The following is a 22030-nucleotide window of genomic DNA, read 5'->3' as shown; positions in this document are numbered from 1 at the left end:
AGTAGTTAATAAATGTGTATACTTATTAATTTATATGATATCAACTACATTTTTGAAAATATATTTTATTGTAAATATATGTTGCGAGTTGCGGTTGCGATTTTACGATTTTCAAGAATTTAAAACAGTATCCAAACCGCGAATGAGCGATTTTTAAAATTTAAATCCACAACCAACCCGCGTTTCGCGATTATCCGCAAAATGCAATTCGGTTACAAGCGGCTAAGAAGTTGTATGCAGTTGTACACCCCTAATTTAATGTATAAAATTTGTATAATGGAGATAAGCAGTAGATATAGTTACTTTTTATATTATAAAAAAATTTCTATTATTGAAAATTATTGAAATCTAAAAAATTGGAAGTGATATCTCAAAAAGAAAAATGTAAAAAAATGAGACAGCCAAATGGAGCACTTGACTAGCCAATTTATTTTATATGTTAAACTTTTAATTTATTTATTTGAACAGTCTAGCCGTACGTATAAACTTTCAATTTTTCTTCTATAAACACATACAAACTCCACCACTTGTCACATTCAATTACATATCAAACGCAATAACATGAATGATTAGGTATATTAATATTACGAATTGATAGTTAATCAAAGTATATTAAGTACACTTCGGCATAATCATATATTAAAAGAATATAATTATGTGTTGTAAAAAAAATTCTAAAAAATTTGTCTCTAACAGGTAATTATGCTGGTATTAACAATAAAGATAGCAATAACAACAATTTACAAAGGAAGACTACTAAGCTCAATCTAAATTCTTCTATTTGCGTTTGACCAAATTTCAGGAAACACACCTATACTAGCATCTGTAAATGATTCAAGTCTCCGAGCATCTGTAAATGATTCAAGTCTCCGAGCAAAACTAAAAGTATTAGCCTAACAGGACAATTATGCATGCTAAGTATCAATAATCTAGTAAAATAACTACATGTTACCTCCCCACATCCGATCTCCTGTAACTACAAAAATTCTGATGGTACACGGATGTTATATTTATAATTTGATTGCTCTAGATAGAAACATGACAAGCAAATATCCGAACCGTGCTAATGCAAACCACCGTCTAAAATAAATTCATTTATCCAATACCAGCCTGCAACAAGTACAGAAAACTAAACTTCCAGCATCTCCTGTCAGATGCTTCTTTACCAGATAACACTCAGATATACTTGCAAACCTCTGTACCCACAACGCAAACCAGTAAGTGCCTCTGATGACGTCATGTATCATCGCCATCAAAGAGGTATTCCAACAGCTGCTAGATATAAACAGGCTTCACATCATTGGCACCAAAGCTTGCCGCACAGACTGGGCACTTGCGATGCCTTCCTTCGGTGATCTTTTGAACACAGGGGCCACAGAACAGGTGATAGCACTTCGTGATGACAACCTGAAATATCAAAAAAATATATATAACCAATAGAAGATTACCAATTTAATCATTAATAAAGAAACAATAAATAGAGGCATCAAGAAACGAGTAATGATGGAGGCTAGGGTTAAAAGTAGGGTTTTGGTATGACTTCCCAAGAACAATTCTTAAGAGAATATAAACAGCTTTTCAATATAAAAAATAATACTCTAATTTAATTACAATAATCAATAATTTTTTATAAGAATCCTAAACAAAATTTCCTAATTTACACAGAACTCAAAAAGATAAGTATTCCTATTTTAATAGATCATTATTCATATATTTGAGTAATTCTACAGTACTCTACCTAATGGGATTCCAAAGCCCAAAATATTGTACCCAAATAGTTTCTTTACGCTTTTTAATTGGCTGTCCTGCATCAAATAATGTCACAATTACAACACACTGAGATTAACTATATGATCTCCCGACAGTACGCTGAGGTGCTATGCACTGATTTCGTTACGAACATTAAGGTAATTTCATAACTAATATACAGGCAAGCTATTCACAATTACCAATGAAGTATTCTGGCATGATGTAACACAAAGTATTCCTAAAAGAAGAGAGCTGTTAGCAGAATTGTCGAGTAAATTGTGGTCACAAACTCTCAAAGCTTAAAAACAACTATAATTGGGTAAGAATATTATAGGCAGACATCAGATAATAATAGCACCAACTCAGATACCAAGACACTCAAGATATCTAAATTGAAGTTGTCAGCATTTTTTGATGAAACCTAATTTTTGTTAAACAAGAAGCACTGCAGGTGCAGGGGGGCTCAAATGCAGATATATGTCATAATGACTGAGGAATGAGGATACAGTGTCAATTCCGTCACGTTCTTAGGTAATGTTGGAAGAACCTTTTAGGAGCATCTATATTTCGTGATGGGTGATCAAAAGCTTGTCCGCAGGGGTCCCTAATAAAATTATTATAAATAAAAGGACGTAGTTCTAAATATTATTCCCATAATTAGGTAGCTGCACATTTCTGATATCCAATAAGTCTAAAGAAAACACGTTGTATCTGGTTATATCTGGCCCAACCCGCCAGTCCAGTCCATACTTTTATAAATAAAACACGTCACTTTTTAAAGAAAACTAGCGTAAAAGCCCGTGCGAGGCATGGGCCTGCATATATATTCAAATATTATCTTGAACGAATTTGCATATTTACATAAATACTTTTTAAATACGATAGATGTTTATTTTAACATCTCTTAATTTTTTTTCTTTTCATACATACTATTATAGTGATATTAGATAACTTAAGTGATGAGAGCTTATTTTTTATCGTATAGTTCGATTTAACTTACCCCGAGAATTTTGAGATTAGATATTTATTGAAAGTTATATGATCCTAGTCAATAAAAAAAATCAAAATAATATAATTATAACAAAAATATTGAAATTTATTTGTAGGGATATGCATCGGGGTCACTTCGGGGTCGAGGAGTACTTTCCCCGTCCTTGATCCCCGAACACACCTTAAATCCTAAACGGAATTTTTTTCATTACTGATCACCGCTGACGGGAATTCCCACAGAGATGCGGGAAATAATAAAAAATAATAATGTATATTTTTAGTATATTTTTTTAAATAAAAATAGTCTACTAATTTGTAATATATAAAACATTGATAGTATCTCATATTTTTAATATCAAATCATATTAAAAAATTGATTTATAATGTAAATGAAAGATTATTTTAAAATTATTATATATATTTTTAATTTTTAATACTATTTTTTAAAAAAAATTATTTAATAAAATATATAAAAAAATATACACATCATCTCGATATATATATATATATATATATAATCGGGTTGACAGAGAATTTATAAATGTGAAGTGAGTAAAACAAATTAAAAATGAATATGAGGTGAAACAAATATGAGTTGGTGGCATTTTTAACATTTTATAATAAAATAACAAAAACTAAATAGAAAATATAAGAATAATATAAACCAATATTTTATTCACTCAAAAATTAAAGTAATAAAAAAGAATTTGATAAATAGAGAGTATGTGGCTTATCTAATAAAATTTTTGAAATAAACTCAAGTAGATATGTAGCACAATGGCAATGATGTGAAATGTGTGAGTAGGAGGTTCGGGGTTCAATCCTTAATGGCATACAACATACCTATTTTTAACAAAAAGTATGTGGGGATGACATTTTTATAATTTTCCAATAAAAAGGGAAAAATTGTAATTTGACAGCCATTAAAATGGCTCAATTAGAATAACAAAAACTAAATAGAAAATATAAAAATAATATAAACCAATAATTTATTCACTCGAAATTTAAAGTAATAAAAAAGATCAGATAAATAGAGAGGATGTGACTTATCTAATAAGAATTTTATAATAAACTCAAGAAGATATGTAGCATAATGCCAGTGATGTGAAATGTGCGAGTAGGAGGTTTAGTGTTCGATTCTTATAGCATACAACATACCTATTTTTAACAAAAATTATGTGGAGATGGCAATTTTATAATTTTCCAACAAAAAAAGGGCAAAATTGTAATTTGACAGCCATTAAAATGGCTCAATTTACCCCTAGTCCTCTTTTAATATATAGAAGAGATAGCCATACACCTTAATCTCCAACAGTCTAAAGAGGAAAAAAAATTACTCAGTTACTTTAAGTTAGTTTAAGAATCCGAATATCATATCTATATACTTTTCTTTTTTAGTTTTTCAATATTCCCTCCCACCTATTTATGTTGTCTTATTTGCCTTTTCCAAGTTCAAATTGATCAATATTAACCAACTTATATTACAATATTAATATACATTTCATAAAATCATAAAAAACTTTGGTTAATCTATTATAAGAAGCAATTTGTAAATTTATAAAATTATTATAAAAACTAATTATAAATTGTTAGTCTAACTTAGGTCAGCTTGACTTTTAGAACATCAAAGTACATAGTTACGAAAAATATACATACATTTATATATGTGTGTACACTACTATACATATATATATGTGTATATTATATGTTATATATTCTAGCAAAGGTCTACCGTACATGTATATAAACAATACACACACATATTTGTAAATTGTATATTAAATAAATTAAAATAAAAAAATGACCCGAGCAATGCATGAGTCATTTTTTTATTTTAATTTTTGTTATGAATATATTAAATATAATACAAGTTTAAATAAATTAAACTCTTAAAATAGGTTTTATATGAAGTAGGTAGATGTGTTTAAATAAAATACATGTGTTTAGACTGGAATAGGTTCGTAAAATAGTCAAGCCCGTGTGTGTTTTAATTAGAATAGATTTGTAAAATCCTTAGGCCCGTACCAATAAGTTTTAAATAATAAGATCCTTAAAAATATTTTTAAAATAATTAGGGTCTAAATATGTGTTGATATTCCATCTTGAGCACAAGCAATGAAAATTAAATAATAAAGCCCGATACCGTACCAACCGACGGACTACTAAACTTTTAATTTTCGGGTTTTATAATATAGTACGGATAGATGGATTCATATAAGTGCAGTCAGACATCCAAAAACGTATAAATTCCATTTTCAAAGTCAATTCGATCCATTAAGGTCTATGGGCAATACTTTGAAGTACACTTTGTGCTACAGCCCTAAAAAAATCTGCAAGTAAAACACATCTCTTCTCTGTGAATCATTTTCTTTGAGCATTAAATCTATAGTTGTGTTTAAGTACTAAAATATCCGCGGTAGCACAGTTCTTTTCTATTATATTAGTATCTATGAAGATAACGAAGCTTAGCTAAACACTCTTTACATAAGCTGGAACTAAACAGAAGATTATAATCCATAAGATACACTGTCACGTAAATATAAATGCAAGTTCAACATTTATTTATAGGCAAACCTGCATTCCACAGCTTCAAATTGTTAATTACACTCACATAACTTGCATCCAGTTTAACACTTTATAATAGTCCAGAATTGTATTACTACCATCAAACCTACTCCAGTAACTCATCCACATGACTTATGTACACTGACAAGGACTTCTATTGAGTAATGCCCTTGTACACGGTATCACTAAGACCTGGAATTCGAAGACTGAAATTTCGGCAGATAATGTAAATAAAAATTGTATTACCTCTTTCGGCCTTTCAAGGCAAATGCTGCACTTCAGGATGTCTTTATATTCCTTAAGCTCTTGTTTAAGCCTCTGGACCACAGGTGATCCTTCAATCTGTGACCTTAAACGCGAAGCCTTTCGCCTAACAACTTCTACCTCCTCTTCAGTTCTTTTCCTCTCATATCTATCATGAAGATTGAAAGTCTTGTGCTCATATTTTGTAGAAATCAAAATAAAATACTGGGAAAAATAAATAGCACTCACCTCTCTTTTTCAAGTTCTATCTGCAGGTCGGCAAGAGCAGCACGCCTTCTTGCAAGCTTAGATTGTGATTCTTCCAATAATTTTGCCATACGCTGAGATGATTTATTCGCGTCTGACAGCCTCCTCTGTGTGTTCTCCAAGAAGACTGATTTTTGAACCCTATCTTCAGCAAGTCGCTGAACCTGATCGGAGCACATTCTCACCTGCATCATATAAATAAGAACATATTACTTCCAGTACGAATAATAAATTCTGTGAAAAAACAAATATGTAAGCACCTGGTCTTCTATCCTAGAAGTTTTAATCTCAAAATAATCAACCAATGAACTAGCTTGTTGAAATGTTCTGTTCATGGTTTGCTTTTCCAAAAGAAGCATATCTCTCAATTGTCTTGCACGTGCACCTTCGACAACAAGCTGAAGAGATGAAATACATAAAGTTAGGTGCAAGGTCGTACGTAGAAGCAGAGCATTAAGCAGCATGGCAGGTTTTAGGATCTAAAGCATTGGGAACATAATATGAAGGATACTTCTTATTGAACTCAAACGAGATTTCACCGGGCACTACATATAGGCAAGGACAAAGAGGACAGACAAAGTAGAAACAAATAAAACCAATGTAAACATAACAATTTCTACCGTGTACAAACGTGCGCATATAGAAAATGTCATAACAGTAAGACTCTAATATTCATTTTCCTAAGGATATTTCATGTTTGATCTTTTATGATTGCAAGAACCTGAACGGCAAGGAAGCTAAACTTTTATTAAATGAACACTACACGTTCTAGGACTCCCCCTCCAAGAACCATATATGAGACTTTCATCTCATACAGCTCAAGCAAAGCACCTAAGTTGGAACGTATATGTAATAGAAAACTCGAAACTAGCCGCCAAAGGTATCTATCCAGCAGTAGATCCTTTAGATTCAACCAACGTCAACTATGCTCCAACCCCGGATTCCAAGTAGCTTAATTATGTGATAACTGTATGCTACTACTCACCTAAACCATGAAATTAAGTTTACACTTTACAGGCGAACTTAATAATAGTGGGCACCCTGATTCTCTGTCTAGACGTATGTATTTCTGTATATGGAGAGGCAGCGGTTGCCAAAAACTATTATACTTAATGATAGTGTGAGAGATGGGAAATTAATTTTTAAAGAAACAGTAAATTTTTGGTAAATACAAGTGGGAAGGCGTCGCGGACAAAATGTTTACATCTTACTACAACAAAAAAAATAGAAAAAAAGCAGTCATGAGCGACCTTAATATATATATATATATATATATATTTCGTCAACCTTGATTACATCAATAACCTTCAGAGGGTAAAATGACCTTGAAAACAATCAAGAAACAGGTAAGACTAAAGCAACAGACTCCCAAGACAGAACTAAAAGTACATAAATGTATCCCACTCCTCACTGAAATTAACAAAGGAAATACTCTTGAAAACTTTAGATCGATACACCAAAGTGGAAACCCAAAACTAAGAAGCATACATAAAATAAGTACACACTAATTTTTATCAAAATAAGGATAAAATATACTAAGCATTCATGTTTAAAATCGAACTGATTTATGACAAACAAGAGATCGCTCCCACAAAAGAATATCCCTTGGACCTACGGAATAGATATAATAACAAATAACACATATTTCGAAGTCAGAAAATTATATAATCAAATTGCCTACTTCAACTGATTCTCATCAATTCATGCACTCTATAATAAAGAACGAAAGCCCAAATTTACTCGACTTGAACTGTGTGTCATTCAGCGGTCCAGTATATACACACACAATATTTAGTCAGCATTTAATATAGATGCTTAGATCCGAGATTGCTTCATTTTATAAAAATCACCAAAAATGCAACTGTCAAACTGTATACTTTTTTAAGGTGCTTCTACAAATTACCCGTGTTCTGATCGCAACCAAAACAGAACACGGCAATCGTTTTTATAACTGAACTAGAAACAGATAAATAACAGAAATAGGAGAGTAGCAAATACTAGTCCTCGGACATTAAAGAGGCCTGGTTTCTCTCCAGCCTGGAGCTCACTGAATAAAGAGCATCTTTCAAAAATTCACACCACATAAATTGAACATCCCAACCCTTCCCAGCCTGGAGCTCACTGAATAAAGAGCATCTTTCAAAAATTCACACCACATAAATTTAACATCCCAACCCTTCCCAACTCGCCCCTCTTTATTCTCCTAAACAAGAGATATCTAATCAGAAATAATTTAACCAGATAATCAACCAAATCAGCAAACTTCCACAAAATATCTGACTCAGAACCTGCTCATTCATTGCAGTATCGCCTAGAATATCGAATTAGATATTAACAAACAAAATAAGTAAACAAACTAGCAACCCTCCCGTGCATTTATCCCTCACAATCTTTTCGTTTATTGTGGTACCGTCCAGCATTGGTGTACCATACATGTGGTGTAGAATTTAGCAAGTCTGATCAGGGATTATTATTAATATTAGTAGGATAGTAACTGATAAACACAATAGCCTATTCAAATACTGATTTAAATATATTATGTAAATATCAAAATAGAAGTTATATATAATACCCTGCATCACACTGCTTAAAGCTAGTTAAATATAATTACGAGTCAAAGCTGAACTTTCCCGAGAATATCCATGTATAAATATCCCAATCAAACTATCAGGATACTTACTGATATTGTTTTACTGATTCTGTACTGGTAATATAGTTGACTGTTTCTGGTACTGTTAATTGACACGTACAGATTAATCAATATCAATATTTCAATCAATCAATATAGTTGACTGTTTCTGTTACTGTTAATTGACGTTTACTGGTATAGTTTTACTGTCTGTGATCTCCTTTTCTTTTCGAGCCTGGGGTCTCCACGGAAAGAGCCTCTCTACTCTAAACCTTTAGGCCTGCATTCATCTAACCCTCCGCAGACTTACTCTCGAGTTTATACAAATGTTTGGTTTGGTTTGGTTTAGTTTGGCCTGGCCTGGATACGTGCAAGTAACTTGTTACTATACGTGCACTTGCTTTGCGACTCTAAATCGGTAACATGTTTTTTATGATTTGTTGCAAGGAGAAATTAACTTCCAAAAGATATACAATTATATATTATATTTATCTAAATAAGCAATCAAAAAATAATAATAGAAGTAAGGAAAGGAAGCATGTAGTATGAGAACATAATAAAACACAGGGAGTAATGGACAAAAAGAGTCCGCACATCAATTGTCAAGATAATGAAGGAGCAGGCACATTTTGCTAATTCAGTTACTTCTGGGATGTCACTTGCAATTAGGGAGGACATAAACAGAATATAGACTTGACAACAGTTGTGCTTAATAACTGAATATCTGTAACAACTTTTGATATCTTCAACAGTCCAAAGTACAAAATTTAACCATCCTAGGCATGCAATGCGACAAAGTGGTAAAGTTTAAATTCTGCAGAGTTTCTTACTTTGGTGTTGTAGTCATCTCTTTCGGTAATTTGCTGCAAAAGATGTTGGTTTTGAGTTTGTACAACATCATATGCCTGTCCAATAGTCTGAAGAAAGCAATGAAAGGTAACGATTTAGGGAACAAGTATAATTGGACCCAAATAACCAATATCCAGAAATATTGAGAAAGAAACTAACTTCTATCTCGGATAAGTAGACTTCATTCTCCTCTTGTTTAGATTTTAGCACATCAGAATGTTTGATTTTTTCCCTGAAACCAAGTGTTGCGGAATTACATTAAGACTAGAGGAACCACCCTTCCCCCCTCCCTTCCCAAACAAAAAAAAAGACATATATGATTTTAACAAACAAAAATTCAATAAAAATATCCATAAAAGAAAGGCTCTATTCACTGAGTAGCTACTACTAAATAACTACATCAACATAGAAAACAATTAGTACAACAAGAAACATGGATAGCCTACTATGATAAGTTGTGCGCAAGAACAGCATTATTCAATAGATATGTAAAAGCTGCTTAGTGTCCCTTAACTACAGTCAATAGTGATAATTTAAGATCTACCAATAAGCCAATACACACTACTAAAATGAAATACATAGTATAGTCAATACTAAAAATACATGAATCTTGTCTGCATCTATAAACAGCCAGCAATTATATACCAACAATAATATAGAAAAAAACAATATTGGACAGGTAATATTTTCCATCTAATGTCAAGTAGAGGAGAGAATGGAAAATGAACTATGTTTTTAGATATCCGTACATACTTGTACAAATTCATCAGTCAGTAGCGTAACATTTTAATGGAAAATAAAAAACAACTTAAGGGAAATATAGACCTCTTAGAAGTTTCAAAATTTTGTCTTAAATCAGCAATCTCAGCTTCTGCGGCAGCTAGCTTTTGCTGGGTAGTAGCCTCAGCTTCAATAGCTTCCTTAACTCGTGACTCCAAATTCTGCTCGTCAAGGGCGGAATTCAGGCTCTGAACCTGAGCCCATGCTTTATATTCAGCAGTCCTAGCTTCTGAGACGTCACTGCAGATTATCATAACTTTAAAGGTCACATTTTACAGAAGTTGCTGGGTATAAAATTATACAGCGGTATACTTACAGGTTCTTAAATAATGCAAAGGCGGGAATGGAGATGAATATTGGGGTCCAATCAAGAAAATATCTGATGTGCAATCGTTCCAAACTAACTAAAAGACTTCAACAAATGCACACTTCATAGCCTATTATCTCGCCAATAAAGAAGATCCGTTTTAAGAAAGGGCCACACCTACTCAAAGAATATATTGAGATCTGTAGTTATATGGTTACTAACAAATTAAGCTCGTTCGTCAAATTTAATATATAAATAATCAATTACAACCTCAGGACCAGGTAAATAAATGTCACCATTGACCACTGAGCATGTAAATATACACCTATGCTAGGAAATCAAGTTCCAATCAACTAGCTTAAAAGTTAAACCCATGTGATGTATACCTTCATCTTCTGTTTGATTCATTTAATATAAGACTTACATAATTATAAGTAGTGATGTGGAGCAAGAAAATTAAAAATTAACTTGTATTTATTTTAATTATTTATTAGGAACAAAGTTGATTGAAATTTATTATAAAGTTTGATTATATTATATATGTAAAAGGATTAGATTTCTCACTTGCTTGTATTAATAGATTAATTAAGTAGATATTTGATATTAAAGTTTCACTCATTGGTTAGGTTTCAAGTTTTATGTCAGGGACTAACAAAATATATGTTTGTTACATTATTTACTTAATGATTCCTAACACTCTAAATAACATAGCGCCATAAACTCAAACTTGAACCCATATCACAATTCAAAGCCAACCCGTCCAAAATAGCAAAACGGAAATATTGTGTACATAATTAGGCATTTATCTCAATCCCACTGTCAGGATAGTACTGCATTAGTATTGTAATGGTAGCATTAATAAGGGTAGTAGCGTCATTTCCTTTCCAGAAGTTAGTTACAGGAGTCAGAGTCTATAGATAGTTCTGTGCGTCTTGTATTTCAAATTATGCGTGTCTTGTATTTCAAATTATGCGTGTCTTGTATTTCAGATTATGCATAATGAATATATGAAGATGGAACTTGTTCCACAAGTCTCTCTATCTTCTCTCTCTAAAGTTTCTCTCTCTAAAACTTTGTCTTCACTCTCAAGTTTCTATCTGATCTCTTCCTAATATCTCTGATTCCATCTCTGTTTCTATCTCTATTCTGCTCTATATCTCTGTTTCTCAGCTTAATTTAGCTGTTATCTTACATAAATCAACAGAAAACACAAAACAGGTTCGGAACTCACCAATCCCTGACACCCTCCTTTTCTCTCTGTTCTTTCTTTTGTGTATCCTCTGTCAATTCTTTATTCTGTGTATTACTCTGTCAATATTTATCAAACTCACCACCGACTACACCTTTTAATGGTTATAAATGCTGAACAAGGAATATATCATTTATTAAAAATTACTTAATTCTGGTGTTAGAAAAAAAAAGTACATAAATTTATTATAAAGTTTGTTTATACTCTCTCCATCCCAAATTAACTGCCCTGCTTAACCTTTTTGAAATTGTGAAAGAATAATTTTTGATTTCCAGTCAAACTTGGGTCAAATTGACTACCAAAAAATCAAACATAAAAGTTAATTTGGAACGGAGGGAGTATTAGATAATTAGGGATATTTTAGTTCAAGGTAATAGAATTATAGAAATGATTCAATGAATCTGTTTCCATCACTTTACTAGTTTGTTTATTCAAATTATTAAATTTATAGTTGTACATTAAATTATAGATGAAATATTTATTCTGAAAAACGTTGATTTTTCAAACTGAGAATTGTTTCATCTTTGTATTTTGTGGGTTCTGTGACCCATATTATGATCCACAAAATTCTGTAGAGGATCAAAGGAGTAGGGGTTCTTCCCTGCTTAAATCACCTTATTAAGTTATGATCCACGGGCACTCTTTAATGAGGAATCCTACGAAAAGTTCTTCTCCGCTAAAATCACTTTAAATCATCTTATTGCGGAAATATCTTACTACTGTTTTGCTCTTTTTAATTCCTTGTCTTGCATTAATCTTGCATCAATCGTGTACAAGTGCTGAGATTTGTTCATCAGTTTCTTCACGAATTAGGAGATCAAAGGTTCATCATCATTTTTGTGTCACCAGTAATCAAGGTTTTTACTGCTCCTTTCATGTTCAAAATAGATGAGATTCTCCACAATTTAACTCTAAAATTAATGTTCAAAGGTTGATGAGTTGGTGGTTAGGTAGGGTGGTGAGAAAGTGTGTATGGTACTAATTAGACACCATGAGTGGGTAAATTATCTGACGAAAGCATGGTGTGATTGTTATAGAAAATTGTACTGTTAAAGCTCTAGAACTAGTGTATTCCACAGCCGGGCCAAAAATAGCCAAAACTAAAACTAAGACATCACGGAGGACCATATTCATTCTCTAGGAACAAACACATGTTTAACAATTTCTATAACATCAAGATATTTTAATCTTTTCATCATGGAATTAAAAAAAACATTTCTATGTGGCGATACACAAAATTACACTTGAACACTGAAGGTAACCTCAGAAAAAATATTATGACACATAATAAAAATAATGAAGCCAAAAAAACCCAAACATGTACACAAAGCATAGCACTCTTTCAAAAAAAATTAAGTTTAATTACAAGAGAAATTAACAAAAATAATATTTGACAGAGAAAAATTGAAGCTATGTATGAAATAAAAAAAATATTAAAGTTTAATATGCTACCTGAAAGATAAACTCGCTGTCAAACTAATAATGACTTACAGATTTATTTATGATCACAACAGAAGCTTAGGAATTCCTCAAAACAATCATAAACAATTGAAAGAAACCACAACTTATCAAGTCAGCAAAATGTGTAGTGTGATAATCTAACCTTGAGTCAATTGATTCACATTTATACATTTCCAAAATAAGCTTCAAGTCCAAATCACTCTCCTGCAAATCTTCAACCTGCAACATAACATACTTTAGTGGCTAGGAAACCACAACATAGACCCCTCAAGAAAAAGATACTAGATGAACATATATGGAACTTCATTTAAAGAAACAAAAGTGCAGCAATTGTATACAGATGCCAAGGGATGGAAAGACACCAACGGGAAACAAGAGAAAACCAAATTGAAAGTACGACACTATTTATCGTTTCAATAACAGCCAACTTTATGTTTCACTTTCACATAAAAAAAATTCAAGCAAAACCTAAGCATGTCATACCACAGCTTCCAACTTCTTTATCTCAGCAACTTGGTCAGAAGATCTAACAGATAATGTCTCCACCTCTTTCGCCTGTATTATAAACCAAGTAGCTCATGGTTTAACCAAGCTGCATTGACGGATACATGTTCTATTAATATAACTAACACCAACCTTTCGATTAAAGACATCTGAAAGAGAATGAACATCAGCTCGCATAGAATGAACATCAGAAGCAGCCTCTTTGTATTTAGTCAGTTGCTCTTGCATGCTGCGCATGTTCCCGGGAAATGAAGATACCAATGCTTTGAATTCCGCAATAATTTCCTTCCGACCTGAAATTGCAATGTTTTAAATAAAATAACATATTACATTATACTGATAATTATTAATTATGTCATTGAAGATTTTGAGGAATATATCAACTTCTGGTACCAGGTTCTCTTGATGCTTCTTCCAACTTAGTTTCAATCGAATGCCTCAAAGTAATCTGCTTTTCTATTTCCTTTTCCAACTCCTCTATTCTATATTCATTAACTATTGTGGATTGATGAAAGACATCAACTACAACATTTTCCATGACACTCTCCTTTTCCCGCCAGGAAAGGTTATCTTTCTCAACCTATAATATGGATTGGAAATAGTATAGATTGGAAATGATGTTATTTAATTCACTTCAAAAACAAGAAAAAAAAAACAAAAATGTGCTTTAAAACCACAGAATGAGAGATAAGAAATAGTTAGAACCTGTAATTTTTCATATAAAGCTTGATACTGGACAACAGATGCTTTCGCTTTTGAAAGTTGATCTTTTACCAATAAGTAGGCCCGGGAGGAAGATATAGACTTTACACTCTTGATAGTATTCTGTGAGCAAACGTCACCATGAAGAGAAAAAGTTGGATGCCATTATACAAAAACAGAATGCAAAAATATACTCGATATCAGAGAACATATTACACATGAAGAGAAACTAAAGCAATACATCAGAGTAAAGAGACAACCTGGAGATCAGCTAATTGCTTCAGTAATTCAATTCTTTCTTCATAAAGACGTTTGAGTTCAATTAGTCGAGAAGAAGACTGATCCTGTACAAAAGCCGCTACACTGTAAACATTTAGCCGCTTTGCGGAACCCAGAAGGCAAAAAAAAGATGTAAATCTCTGTCAAATACTTGCCAGTAACTCCTTCAGTGTAGACTCCATGTCATGCAAATCTTCTTGTTTGTCTCTTGCCCTGTCGCTAGCAACATGCTTATTCCCAACAAGGACAGGAAAATTTACTCCCTTCACAGCATTTTTTTCCGCTTTTAGGGTTGCCAGTCTACAGTTGCTTTCATCAAGTTCAGCTATAGTACTCTCCAACTCGCCTTTATGGAAACAAACACCCAACAAACTGATTTTATTATTTACAAACTAAAATACAGACACAAAAATTGTTGTAGAATAACCAAAAACAAGCTCACAGAAGAAAGCACGAAGCTTAACATCAAAACAATGTCACACTGACATCTGTTCTCTAACCAATTGTGTTCCGTCCTGACTTCTAAGGAAGTACTTCTATTATACTAAGTTCAGAACCCACAGAACCATAATATATACGTGACAACTGAAAATTAGTCCATGTGTAAATATACTACCTCATCTACATAACTAGAGAGTATCAGACATCTAAATCAAATTGCACCAAAACAACACTAGAAAGATGTGAAACAAATAACTTTTGTCACAAACAGGACTGCTTCATTATTGTTGCAGATGCCAGTGACTAGATGGAATGCAAGCAGAAACTCACTTTATATCATCTTACAATTTCAACAGCAGCCCAGATATCCACTCAATTAAAAGATGATTTCTTGTATATAATGCCTTGGCATGACAATGTTCACCACTTCCAACAGTTTAAGTTGCAGATGCCAGTGACTAGATGGAATGCAAGCAGAAACTCACTTTATATCATCTTACAATTTCAACAGCAGCCAAGATATCCACTCAATTAAAAGATGATTTCTTGTATATAATGCCTTGGCATGACAATGTTCACCACTTCCAACAGTTTAAGTTTATAACCACCACTAATATTTAATACATCCAAACGTTTAATACAAAGTATGATATTACTGCATGCCCTTCAATGTACCTAACAGTTATCAACATGCAATGAACTAAACGTGGAATTACATAACTAGAATATAACCAGCCAGATTTCAGTGAACTCCTATTCTATAATTAAAAGAGTGAAATTCCAACTAGATGAACATTAAGTAAATGAAATGGAGAGCCATATCAAGCTAACCATGAGACATGTTCACACACTCATCACCCTTTAAAAAAAGGGGGTAGATACCTCAACCAAAACCAAAAAAATCTGAAGAAGTTGACCAGATCCTAACAATCACCCTCTTCAGATTGATCAAATGAGTGCTAATCTAAATTAATTTACTCGAACTGGCATAAATAAGGAACATGGCAACATGCTACCTGAAATAATGAAATGAGAGTCCATACACTTGTTTTACATATTCAACCCAAACACAGCCAACACATCATATGAACTTTTTACGGTTAGAAAATTACCTTTTAAATGTTTCAGATTAGCTTTATTTTTCGCGTCAATATCCCGGTGGCTCTGCAATTCCCTAGAAAGTGTTCTGTGCTTCAAATAAAGATCACTTATAAGCAATCTTAATGTCTTAACTTCTTCTAAATTACTACTTGTATTCTGCCTGCAGTGACCTGCAAAAGTGAGTAGCAAGTACTAAATTGGAGTTTAAGTAATTTAGTGGTCAGTGGTCACGTACGTCAAGAACAATTACATAACAAGTCTCACCATCTTCTGGATGTTGGGCTAAAGCATATAATCCTCCCTTCAAGCACCAAAGATCATTAATCCCACCGACCACATTAGATAATATCTTCTTGGTTCTTTCACCTACTTCTTGTGTAACTTCACCCACCTGACAAGGGACGTTACTCAAATAGCTACTCTCTGTCGCACCCGTTTCTACAAGCCGTCTAAGAAAATCGTCCTCCAGAGAAGATGAGCAACCATCTGGCGGTAAAGAAAGAGAAAATCAATCTTTAAACTATATTCTATAAATGCAATGTCAAGCGAGTACCAATAAATGAACTTTCATTCTTTAACACATAATTTCTGATAGAAATTTCAACAGACTGAGATCCATATACACTGACAGATCAAAAAGGTTTTATTGTGCTTTAAAGAGTTATTATTACACAATACACATAGGAGCCATATGGAATGCAGGAACGGGATATTTTAACAGATTGAAATCAGAAACGATGAGAAAGTACCATTATGCTGAATGACTATCAGATAATTTGCAGAATAATGTAGGGTAAATAAAGTCAACCATACAAGTTGAGAAATTTGGAACAAAGATTAAAGGTATAGAGATGAAAATATGTAATGACTTGTGACGTAATTTAATCAGTGGGAACTTGGTACTAAATCAACAAATGGAGGAAAAAATATATTATAATAACAAACAACATACTTAAAAAAAATTAAAATGAGTGTTCGGTGAGAGCAATGTACAACCCAGAGGTCTCTCATGCACGCAGACTCTCCTCATGGACAACCTATATTTTTCTTTGTTGCATTTAGGGTCTGCAATTCATAGGACTTCGTTTTTATTCTGTTTTGGGGTACCCAATCTGATGGGGTGCAGGGATCATTTAGGGTTTCTGGATAGTCACGGCATTCTCTCACAAGAGAAAACCAATATCAGCATTTATCAATTCTTATTGATAATAATCCGTCTCCATTTCACAATATGAGATTTAGTACATAATAAACCTAGTCAACTTTCTTGATTGAAAATAGATACTAAAATTATGATATTTCCTAGTCTTTTCAAATAACATATAATTATCAGTTATTATAATGAAAACAATTAATAACCAACTTACTCCCGAATATATTAAGTATTGGGCTTCTAAAGCCCTATCTTGCAGCCAAATACTTCCCTAGGGCATTTTAAAAGCTTGTCCTCCATCACAATCTACAGAGCATAGTTTCCAGATCCTCCTTTTTCAGTATATATATGTTTAATTACAAATTAGATCTTTTACACTGATGATTGTAGAGCAACAGGTCTATTCAGATTTGAGTTTGGGGTTATGGCCGCGATGATGGGGTGCAGTGATTATTTAGTGTTTCTGGATAGTCACGGCATTCTCTCACAAGAGAAAACCAATATCAGCATTTATCAATTCTTATTGATAATAATCCGTCTCCATTTCACAATATGAAATTTGGTACATAATAAACCTAGTCAACTTTCTTAATTGAAAATAAATACTAAAATTATGATATTTCCTAATCTTTTCAAATAACATATAATTATCAATTATTATAATGAAAACAATTAATAACCAACTTACTCCCGAATATATTAAGTATTGGGCTTCTAAAGCCCTATCTTGCAGCCAAATACTTCCCTAGGGCATTTTAAAAGCTTGTCCTCCATCATAATCTAGAGAGCATAGTTTCCAGATCCTCCTTTTTCAGTATATTTATGTTTAATTACAAATTAGATCTTTACACTGATGATTGTAGAGCAACAGGTCTATTCAGATTTCAGTTTGGGGTTATGGCCGCGATTTTGCACTACAATTAATCATGTAAAAACTATTCTGCACAATTCAATTACTTCGTCACTTAATTTTCAAAAAACATTTTTTTTCTATTCTACTGTTGCATAAGCCAATACTAAGCTACAATGACGATATTTAAAGCCTAAAGGTGATAGTGAAATACTTGGTTAAAATACCTAATCGTGACATAATGACCTGCTCTCGATACAGGTCAAGTACAAATATTTTCATTAAGTAGTCTAAAAACTGTAACATCTGGTTTCGAGTGTCATTAAATTGGTTACCTAACTAAGACGGCATATTTAAAAACGACAAGTCTAATTCAACACACACCAATATATATAAACTCCAATCAGATTTACCCAATATATGTTACAAGGACCTAAATAGGCAAGAACAACACACTACCTGCTATATTAAGCAAGAGATTTACCGACTCCTCAACTACAATGTGCCATTAAGTCTGACCCAAAAAATTCAGAAAAGGATGAAAGCTGAGTCAAATGGTTTCATGTTTCTGACCCAGTATATTTTGAAAATAGGCATATCCAACAAAATAGGTAACTAAGAAGAGTATTTAATAAACTGGTATATTTTAATAAAGGCGTCAAATTTAGGCAAGGATGATCAGCAAAGATGCAAGTCTGGAGAAGAGAAATAAATATAAAATAGAACTCACCTCCTTCATTAAATAAATTTCCAGCATCTACACGTATTCCTGCACAGTTTTTGACACGCTTGGAACTTGACTCTAAATCAGTGACAACCTAATGAGCAAAATATCCATTAAGTCAAAATAAACGACTACAACTTGCTACATGATAAAAAAACCAATACTGAGCTGGAGAGAGACAGCAAGATACCTCTTCCCAAGCCTTATGAACCACTTTCAATGTACTATCGTAAGGTAATTGTTTATCCCTCAGCTGACTGAATTTGTTTTCAAGGGCAATACACTCGGCTTTTTGAGCTTCTAACTTCTGAACAAGCTTTAGATTTTGAAATTGAAGTACTTTCGTATCAAGCTAAACAAAATATTGAAGAAAGATGTTAAAACATAAAACACTCGATCACAACTTCTATTTCAGAACATAAAATCAAATCAATCTAAAATTATGGAAATTTAACAAACCAGACACCAGTCTGATTTCCTGCCTAAGGAAGATTACTTTTAAATAAGAAAAACCAAGATCTGAAACCTACATTTGGAGAAATAAAGCTCAACCCACATCACAAAACTAAGTGCCAAAATCATAAAAAATTGCATCTTAAAAGCTCAACCCACATCACAAAATAAAGTGCCGATATCATAAAATTACATCTTGTTGAAGAAAGTATAAAAAATGCATCTTTTACACATAAACACAGAATATATATATATACAAAACAAACCCTGAAGACGATAAACTAGAATACACGTAACAAAAAAAACTAAAAACCAAAAAAATCATTTACACAAACAGAACAACTAAATAGATTTAAAAAAAAACTTAAATTCAATTCAATTGAAAGAAAAAATCACATCTTTATATATATTTACACATCTTCTGTATATGTTCATCTATACAAAAATATATTAGAGATAGAGGGGGGGAGACAGAGAGAGGAGAGAGAGGGAGAGAGGGAGGGAGGGGGAGGGGGTGAGAGAGAGGGGGGAGGGAGAGGGGGAGAGAGAGAGAGAGGGGGGGGGAGGGAGGGAGGGAGAGGGATGAAAATTGAATGAATTGAAAGAATAACAAATTGAAACCTAATCAGCAACAAAGTAGACAATAAAAGCTACAAAAAAAGGAGGTAAAAAGTAAGTGAAAATGAAAGAATTGAAGGAACAAATGAACCTGATATTCCATGGAGTGATTGAAAGAATCGGACTTCAAATGACTGGGCGAAAGAGGAGAGATTGTAGTGGAATTATCTCTAGGGTTCATCTGAGAAATACAATCTCTCTCTCTCTCTCTCTCTCTCTCTCTCTCTCTCTCAGTCGTGTGAATTATGATGATACGGAGGATACACAACGGAAGTGCAAGTAACTATTGTGCGGGGTTTTCCCTTCAATACTACAACATCCCCCCCTGCCGGATGTGGGCGTGTATTATATATCTCTGTATGTATCTATCTATTCGTGTCTATTTTTTTAGTTTTTTCTTTGTAAATTGTTGAACCATTTTTTTTTCTTTTTCTTTTCAGTTCACTTACTTTTTTTGGTGAATCTTGGTATATAATAAAAATTATTAAAAACAATAATGTTAAGCTTTGAAAATATATTTTTTCATGTATAATGATTTTTTTTCAGAGAAGAGATATTTTAGCAAATTATCATTTTTATTATAGTCATCTGATTCGACGTATCTAATTAAAGGGATTCTATTTGGTTAGATTATATCTTCTACCTTATTATTTTATTAATCTATATTGCAAGATTTATTAATTTTATTAAAATTTATTTTTAAATTTATTCGCTTCTTTTTTCTTTTCGGGTGCGAAATTCATCTTCATTTGTTTTGTTATCTAAATTTGCGGGTTTTGCATGTATTTTGGTTATATGATAAACTGTAACACCCGAAAAATCTCTAGTAAACAATTTAATTATGTCATTTCACTTATTATATTTGTTGGGTCCCAATGAGTTTGTAGAAGGGGGGTTGAATACAAACATTACCAAATAATCGAATAAATGCGGAATAAAAAATGTGAAACAAAATTCAAGTTAAATAACAATATTATTAAACTTGAAAGGTGTTACAACAACTGTATCGATTACAAGGAATTAATCTCAAATCAATTATCACAAATCTAGAATAAATTCGACATGAACTTTTTCTATTTTTGCAATAATTAGAATCAAATGATAAACGCGATTTGAGATTAAGTTCTAGGGATTTTGATCCGCTAGATTGTTACACAAGAACAAGAGAATGATTTCTAGTTGATTGGATTTAACTTTGCAATCTAGAAATTGATCTTTGAAATAAGCAGATGAAAAATGAAATATTTGATGCGGCTGCTGTGTTCTTGTTTGTTGACTTGTGTATTGGATGGATAATTTAACTGCTACTTGTCTGCTTCTTTTTAATCAACAGAATAGAATTGAACTGGCAAGACAATCCTGAGCTCAACAAAACAATCGGTAGGACAATGGATTGAACTAGCAAAACAATCTGAATGAACTAGCATGACAATCAGAATGAACTAGCAAGACAATCCTCCTCCTAGTGTAACTTTCGGTGAGACTATTGAAAATGGCCTAGCATGACAATCGGTATGACAATCCTGATTGTCATGCTAGTTCATTTTCAATTGTCTTGCTGATTTAATGCAGATTTTAATCCAATTAAAATTCTGAAAATTATTAATATTAATTCAGAATTAATTAATCAATTAATTCAATTAATCAATAAATTAATCTTTGCAGATATAATTTATTTTCTTAATTAAATTATATGTCTTAATTAATTAATAGAGAATTAATACTAATCTTGAGCAGCAACCATTCTTCTGAAGATCTTCTGAAAATCACTGAAATATATGAATCAATTCCACCACTTCAATGTTGACACTCGATGTACTGTCTGGTTCATGAGTGACTAACTTCCGTGACGTTTCTTCATGTCTTGACTTTGACACTTTGATTTTCTTTAGATTAAATCCTTGTAATTAATGATACTCTGACGAGATCTCTGTCACTTGATTAAATCCACGATCTTGATTTATATCACTGAGGCTTGATCAATTTCTTGAACTTCTTCCAGTGAATTAACTCCTTAAGTATGTAGATGAATCTTGTTTCTGAATCCTCTGACAGATATTACTTTGCGAGATCTCTGTGACGGTAGATCCACTATTTACTTATTACATTCTTATTT

The 22030-nt window shown here is 32.5% G+C and overlaps 1 protein-coding gene across 1 annotated transcript; it reads right to left on the bottom strand.

Annotated features, from left to right (window-relative positions):
* Positions 1 to 690: 690 nt before the first annotated feature.
* Positions 691 to 20259, bottom strand: LOC141690003 (E3 ubiquitin-protein ligase BRE1-like 1). The gene is made up of 19 exons (XM_074494565.1): positions 20006 to 20259; positions 19034 to 19195; positions 18850 to 18937; positions 16381 to 16602; positions 16128 to 16286; positions 14730 to 14920; positions 14556 to 14639; positions 14299 to 14418; positions 13987 to 14173; positions 13726 to 13886; positions 13573 to 13644; positions 13232 to 13308; positions 10118 to 10312; positions 9452 to 9524; positions 9274 to 9360; positions 6075 to 6212; positions 5797 to 5999; positions 5551 to 5716; positions 691 to 1407 (listed from the first exon to the last, which is right to left on the bottom strand). The coding sequence occupies exons 1-19, from the start codon at positions 20093 to 20095 to the stop codon at positions 1276 to 1278; spliced, it is 2607 nt and encodes an 868-aa protein (XP_074350666.1). The 5' UTR covers positions 20096 to 20259; the 3' UTR covers positions 691 to 1275.
* Between the last annotated feature and the right edge of the window lie 1771 nt (positions 20260 to 22030).

The sequence above is a fragment of the Apium graveolens genome, chromosome 10 (assembly GCF_009905375.1).
Source record: "Apium graveolens cultivar Ventura chromosome 10, ASM990537v1, whole genome shotgun sequence".
NCBI classification, from domain to species: Eukaryota; Viridiplantae; Streptophyta; class Magnoliopsida; order Apiales; family Apiaceae; genus Apium; species Apium graveolens.
Note: the sequence above shows the minus strand (reverse complement) of the source record. Positions and strands in the feature narration are given on the sequence as shown.